Raw genomic sequence first — 7,258 nt, forward strand, 5'->3', positions numbered from 1 at the left:
TTTTAGTAGAGACGGGGTTTCACCATGTTCACCAGGATGGTCTCGATCTCTTGACCTTGTGATCCACCCGCCTCGGCCTCCCAAAGTGCTGGGATTGCAGGCTTGAGCCACCGCGCCCGGCCTGGGTCCTTTTCAAAAGGCTCACAGTTGCCTTCCTTCCTAATGTCCCACTTGCCCTGCCCAAAAACAGTTTTCTGCCATCAAGGTAAGAGCAGTCTCCTCCCAGAGCAACTGGTCTGTGAGCTGCTGGGCCCTCTACATAGCCAGTGTCTCTGTCCTTACAACAAACAGCAAGGTAGGCATTTTCATTCCTGCTACCTCCTCTTCACAGTTGAGTAAACTGAGGCTCAGACACAGCAAGCAGAATTGGCTGGTATTCGAATCCAAGTCTGCCTGACCCTAAAGCCTTTTTCTATCTCCCACATCAAGGATCCTCTTGGCCAGACTCTCATCAATCTCAAGGTCTTGCCATAATCAACAGCAAATATTTATTTATTTATTTTGAGACAGAGTCTCATTCTGTCGCCAGGGCTGGAGTGCAGTGGTGCAATCTTGGCTCACTGTAACCTCTGCCTCCCGGCTTCAAGCAATTCTCCTGCCTCAGCCTCCAGAGTAGCTGGGACTACAGATGTGCACTACCACACCCGGCTAATTTTTGTATTTTTAGTAGAGATGGGGTTTCACCATGTTGGCCAAGATGTTCTTCATCTCCTGACCTTGTGATCCAACTGCCTTGGCCTCCCAAAGTGATGGGATTACAGGCATGAGCCACCACACCCAGCCCCCAACAGCAAATATTTATTAAGTACCTAGTGATTGTGAGATAGGTCAGACGAGGTAATCACGGCAGACTGGAGGCCCAGGGCTAGGCAAAGGTCAGGAACAGAGCAGAGACAAGATTGCTCAGCAGAAATTTGTACTGGGACCCAGGCCCGTGAGTCCAGGAAGTAAATCTGGAAGAAAAAAAAATCACCAGGTCATCTGCAACCCAGGGCCCAAGGGAGAAGAGGTGAATGGGCGCTTCATCAAGGCTAAAACAGTGGTCCTAAAACTTTGCTGAAAATGGAATCATCCAGGGATATTTAAAAAACACTGACACCTGGCCCCTGCCCCCAGACATTCTGATCTTGTTGGTATGGGAAGCAACCTAGGCATCTGGATTTTTAAATGCGTAAGAAAGCTCAGGCAGGAACGGGGTGTGGGGAGGAGGTCTGATAGGAGGAGGTGGTGATGACCTGGCCTCCGGAAGCCTGAGGCTCTAGGGCAGGGAGGTGAGGGTACTGGGCTGGTGCAAAGTACCCTGATATGAATTGGGTAAGGATGGGAAAAGGGCAAAAGGTACAAGAAGGGAGATATGAATTGGAGGACAGTGGGGGGGGGTGGCCAGGCAGGACTCCTTAGTGGGAGATAAGCCCGCCTCCATCCACAGTCCAGCCATGCGCACATGCTGCCATCTCGCCTTTCCACCCTCCATGTGCTGCTCTCTTTGTCTGGAACACCCCCACTGCTTTTATTTACCTGCTCAACTCCTGCTTCTCATCTGGGACTCAGCTCAGGTGTCAACTCCCCCAGGCAGCCCTCCTTGACTGGTTCCCACCACACTGGTCTGACTTGGATGCCCTTTCCTGTACTTCTGTTGGTCCCTCCGATTATCCTACCAGACCCATTACACTGTGACACCTGTTACTTGCCTGTCTCCCTCCAGGGGTGTGTGTCTTGTTCTGTGACTTGTCTATATTCCCAGCACCCAGCATAGAGAAAGCTTCTTAAAAAGTGGGATTGAGGAGCACAGTGGCTCACGCCTGTAATCTCAGCACTTTGGGAGGCTGAGGCAGGCAGATCACCTGAGGTCAGGAGTTAGCGACCAGCCTGACCAACATGGAGAAACCCCTAAAAATACAAAATTAGCCAGGCGTGGTTGTGCATGCCTGTAATCCCAGCTACTTGAGAGGTTGACGCAGCATAATTGCTTAAATCCAGGAGGTGGAGGTTGCGCTGAGCTGAGACAGCGCCGTTGCACTCCAGCCTGGGCAACAAGGGCAAAACTCCATTTCAGAAAAGAAAGAAAGAAAGAAAAAAAGGTAGGATGGAGAAATGAAGGGTGCTAGGCCTTCATCTTCATGCAGGTGCCTAGACCACAGGAATGAACAAGACACTTTGTCCCTGTCCAAAGCAAGGAGAAAGGGGAAATCAGGAAATTGTTTCAATGACATGACAAAAATGGGTACAGGAATAGGGGCCAAGAGGTTGCCCAGGAGCCTGCAGTATTCACCTGTAGTTACGGTAAGTTTACCCCTCAATCCCGAAGCTTTCCTCCGTGGGTTAACAGGCAAACCCGTGATGGTGAAACAAAGTGGGAAATGGAGTACAAGGGCTACCTGGCATCTTAGATAGCTATATGAACATGCAGCTTACAAATAAGAGGAATACATAGGTGGGGAGCTGTCTGGACACCTGGGTGAAGTTCTAATATGGTATAATAATGTCCTCTATAGGTGAGGCGTGGTTGCTCACGCCTGTAATCCCAGCACTTCAGGAGGCTGAGGCGGGTGGATCACGAGGTCAGGAATTCGAGACTGGCCTGGCCAACATGGTAAAACCCCATGTCTACTAAAAATACAAAAAATCATCCAGGCGTGGTGGTGGGCACCTGTAATCCCAGCTACTTGGGAGGCTGAGGCAGGAGAATCACTTGAACCTGGGAGGCGGAGGTTGCAGTGAGCTGAAATCACGGCATTGCACTCCAGCCCAGACAACAGTGTGAGACTCTGTCTCAAAAAATAAAAATAATGTCCTTTATATCAGAGGTATGGAAGAAAAGAAAATGGGGGAAATGAGAACATAGCATCTTTGTGGGGGATTTTGAAAATATCTAGACAATAAAGATTTATTTTTTGGGTTTTTTTTTTTTTGAGATGGAGTTTCACTCATGTTACCCAGGCTGGAGTGCAATGGCACGATCTCGGCTCACCGCAACCTCCGTCTCCTGGGTCCAGGCAATTCTCCTGCCTCAGCCTCCTGAGTACCTGGGATTACAGGCACGTGCCACCATGCCCAGCTAATTTTTTGTATTTGTAGTAGAGACGGGGTTTCACCATGTTGACCAGGATGGTCTCGATCTCTTGACCCCGTGATCCACCCGCCCCTTGGCCTCCCAAAGTGCTAGGATTACAGGCTTGAGCCACCGCGCCTGGCATTTTTTGGGTTTTTTTTTAAAAGAGGTTGTCTGGGGATGGAAGGGGGTCAGTGAATTTCTGGAGTCAGAAAGCCCTGGGTTTAAATCTAGCACAACCACTGGCTAGCTGTGTGACTAGGATGGCTTTCTGAACCTTCCTGTAACATGGGGATAATGATAACACCTCCCTCAGAGGTAGAACACAGCACAGTGCTTGGCTCATAGAAAAAATACTGGAGAAATATGTTGACCATTTTGATTTGCTAAGATCATGAGTGGGTGAGGAGAGCAGTGGGAATAGACATGTGACACATGACCACTATCACCTGTTCATGCCTCAAATCCCACCACCCTTGGGATGAAATGCAGTTGCCCAGAAGTCCGAGCTGGCTTCCTGATTATAGCAGAAGGCAAACTCCTCAAGGGCAAGGATCTTTGCTTTATTTGCTGCTAAATTCTCGGCACCTAGGATAGTGCCTGGTGCATAGCAGGTGTTCAGTAAATATTTCTTGAATGAATAAATGACTGAAATCTGGTTTGGCTAGCTCAGTGTATAGGGGTAACCCCCCCTCCTTCTCTAGACCCAGATGCCTCCTCCAAAAATCTTGAACTCAACATAATTCCATTAGCTATAACTTCATTCAGCAGCAAGCAATGCAAACCCACAATGGGCCAGGTGTGATGGCTCAAAAGCAGTAGCTTAAACAAGCAAAATGATTAACTTGCCCAGACTGGTATATCAGCTCAATGATATTGTCAAGGACCCAGCATCTATCCATCTCCCTGTCCCAGCCATCATGTGACTTTTACTCTCAGGATAACAAGATAGCTGCTGTACTTCTGCATATCACATCTCTGTTCCAGGAAAAAGAAGGATGGGATAAGGGCAAAAGGTACAAGAAGGAGCCAGACAGGTGAGTGCTTAACAACAACAACAACAACAACAACAACACAATACTTTTCAGGTTCTGTTATAAGGGAGGAGAGACTCAGTCCTGGGAGAGCAGCCAGCAAGGTCTGCCATGATGGCTAAATGAAACCATTGTTCCTCTCCTCATTGTTCCCCCCACATCTACTCTTTCTCTAGGCTTCTTCATTTGAGTAGATGGCACCTCCCGTCACTCAGCTCCTCAAGTGAAAAGCCCAGGGGTCATCCCTCACTCCATGCCCATATCCAGTCCATCAGCTCCTGTTAGCTTCCCCATGACCTAGATCCTAAATCTGACCATGCACTCATCCTAATCCCTTTTATAGTCTATCTCCTCTTCCAGGATGTCAACGAGGGCAGAGACCTTGTCTGCCTTGTTCACTGATGCATCCTCAGGCCCTAACACTGCCTGGCAAGTAGGAGGACTGGATGTGTATTTAGTCAATGAACAAATGAATGGACAGGCTTGTTTTGGGTGGTCTCTTAGGGAACCTTCTAGTTCTTGGAGATCTAAAGAGAAAGGAGAGGAAGGAGATTGGGTTAGGGAAGGCAATACATGAGGTATGTCAGAAACTGGAACCAACATCTCAACCTTCTTCCCTGATTGCCCAGGAGATCCTGCCAGGTGAGCATATCTGAGGGCCAAGTCAGAGACCATTTGGAAAAAACTGGAAGGAAGAAGTGAGCACAGGCACAGCCATACTGAGCCCCATGAATTCAGGCCAGAATGGGACACAGCTATCTGGAAAATAGCATTGAGAGAGCAGCCTGCTGGGTCTGCCTCTAATTAGCAATGGATAAGTAACCTAACCCTCTCTGAACCTCAGTTTCCTCATCTATAAAATGGGATAAAAAGAATAGTATTTACTTTACAAGGTTGTTTTAAGGATTCAGTAAGGGCCGGGCATGATGGCTCATGCTTGCTATCCCAGCACTTTGAGAGGCTGAGGTGGCTGGATCACCTGAGGTCAGGAGTTCGAGACCAACTTGACCAACATGGTGAAGCCCCGTCTCTACTAAAATACAAAAATTAGCCAGGCATGGTGGCAGGCGCCTGTAATCCCAGCTACTCAGGAGCCTGAGGCAGGAGAATCCCTTGAACTCAGGAGATGGAGGTTGTGGTGAGCCAAGATCATGCCACTGCACTCCAGCCTGGGCAACAAGAGCAAAACTCCGTCCCCCCACAAAAAAAGAATTCAATAAGATGCGTTATATAAAATGCCTACATAATGCACAGCAAATCATTAAGAGCTCAAACAACTTCAGTCATGTAAAAGGAAGAAAAGAGAGACAGGAGGGAGTGAGAAATGATGGAGCCACGTAACACAGAAGCAGATGTCCCAGTCCCCTGGGGGCAGCCCACTCAGATGTGCTGGGGGTTTGGAACTCCTAGAAAAGACACAGAAATGTAAGGCATCTGGACTTTAGCTTCCCCTTCTCAAAATGGACTTTTGGGTTCTGGTCCAACCCCTTCAATTTTACAAATGTTCTGCATCTTGGAAAGAAAGGCCAAAGACCCAGAGAGTAAGCAGAGGCAAGTACAGGGAGAAGGGCAGTGGGGACAGGGCTGTTGAGGTGGGCGGGTGCAGCGGGCTGTCAGCCCCCTGCTCTCACTCTGGGGGGAGGGTCTGCCTTCCTCTGCCCCCACCACCCACAATGAGGGGAAATGGCAGGCTAGGAAGACCCATGAAGCTGGCAGGAGGAATACTGGCAGGGAGGGGCCAGTGTTTCATTAAACTCAGCACGGGGCTCAATACTCATTCAGCCTTTGAGGGAATCTCTGCAGTTTACATATGAGGGTGTGGGTGCCCAAGGCCCCTGTAGAGCTCTTGGAGACATATCCAGAATGCCATTCTGTGTTACTCTAAAACTCTGTGCCCCTTCTTATGCTCACTAAAGTCTGAGAAAAAAATTAAAATTAAAATTAAAAATAAATTAGGCTGGGCACTGTGACTCACGCCTGTAATCCCAGCACTTTGGGAGGCCGAGGAGGGAGAATCACCTGAGGTCAGGAGTTCGAGATCAGCTTGGCCAACATGGCAAAGCCTCGTGTCTACTAAAAACACAAAAATTAGCTGGGCATGGTGGTGGGGTGCCTGCAATCCCAGCTACTCAGGAGACTGAGGCAGGAGAGGTTGCCTGCAATCCCAGCTACTCTAGAGGTTGAGGCAGCAGAGCCGAGATGGTGCTACTGCATTCTAGCCTGGGTGACAGAACAAGATTCCATCTCAAAAAAATAAATAAAATAAAATAAAATCTCTGCCCTGCTTCTGCCTAGGAACTAAAAGGCCTGTATTTGAGACCATCACTAACTGGTTGCAACCTTGAATCAGTCCTTTTTCTCTCGCCCCAGATTCCTTCTTTAAACAAGAAGGGTAGATCCCACCACGGTGGAGCCGCTGATGGTCCTTCCAGCTGGAGCTGAGATTCCTGGGATTCTAAACAACTGACACCCTACAGTGAGTCAGAAGGAAAGCCTGCTGGGCCTCTAAACAAAATGCCCCCAGGCCTCTCATCCAGCCTTCCTGTCCCAGACACACAGGACAGCACTGCCCCAGGCTGTGCAGTGCCTGGCTAGTCTCCCTTCAAGGGTGGTGTCTGTCTGCCCAGTTTTCTAGCCTGGGAGGGAGCCTGGCCTCAGCCCACACCATTCTCTGGGGCCTAACTCCACTCCATGATTTGGGGAAAAAAAGCCAAGCACTGGACTCAGGCACCTCAATTAGGGGCCCAAGCCTTCCCCACAGGTTACCATTTAGGCCAGCACTTCTAAAAATCAATTTAAAAAAAAAAAAAGTTTAATCTGCTGCTAACTTATACTTCTGTAAAATTTTAAAAGTATATACTACATAATACTAGTGGTTACACAATATTGTGAAAGCACTTACTGCTACTAAATTGTACACTTAAAAATGGCTAAAATAGGCTGGGTACAGTGGCTCACACCTGTAATCCTTACACTTTGGGAGGCCGAGGCAGGCGGATCACCTGAGGTCGGTCGGGAGTTCAAGACCAGCCTGACCAACATAGAGAAACCCTGTCTCTACTAAAAATACAAAATTAGCTAGGCATGGTGACTCATGCCTGTAATACCAGCTACTCGGGAGGCGGAGGCAGAAGAATTGCTTGAACCTGGGAGGTGGAGGTTGCAGTGAGCC

The 7,258-nt window shown here is 48.7% G+C and overlaps 1 protein-coding gene across 1 annotated transcript in view; it reads right to left on the minus strand.

Moving 5' to 3' along the window:
• Window positions 1-797: 797 nt before the first annotated feature.
• Window positions 798-7,258, minus strand: part of STMN1 (stathmin 1) — a 21,344-nt gene continuing 14,883 nt past the window's right edge. The window contains exon 5 of the mRNA XM_017534627.2: window positions 798-953. Coding sequence (XP_017390116.1) covers window positions 810-953 — 144 coding nt within the window. The 3' untranslated portion in view covers window positions 798-809. The remainder of the gene's footprint in view (window positions 954-7,258) is intronic.

Source organism: Cebus imitator, unplaced genomic scaffold (genome assembly GCF_001604975.1).
Source record: "Cebus imitator isolate Cc_AM_T3 unplaced genomic scaffold, Cebus_imitator-1.0 Scaffold87, whole genome shotgun sequence".
Lineage (NCBI taxonomy): Eukaryota > Metazoa > Chordata > Mammalia > Primates > Cebidae > Cebus > Cebus imitator.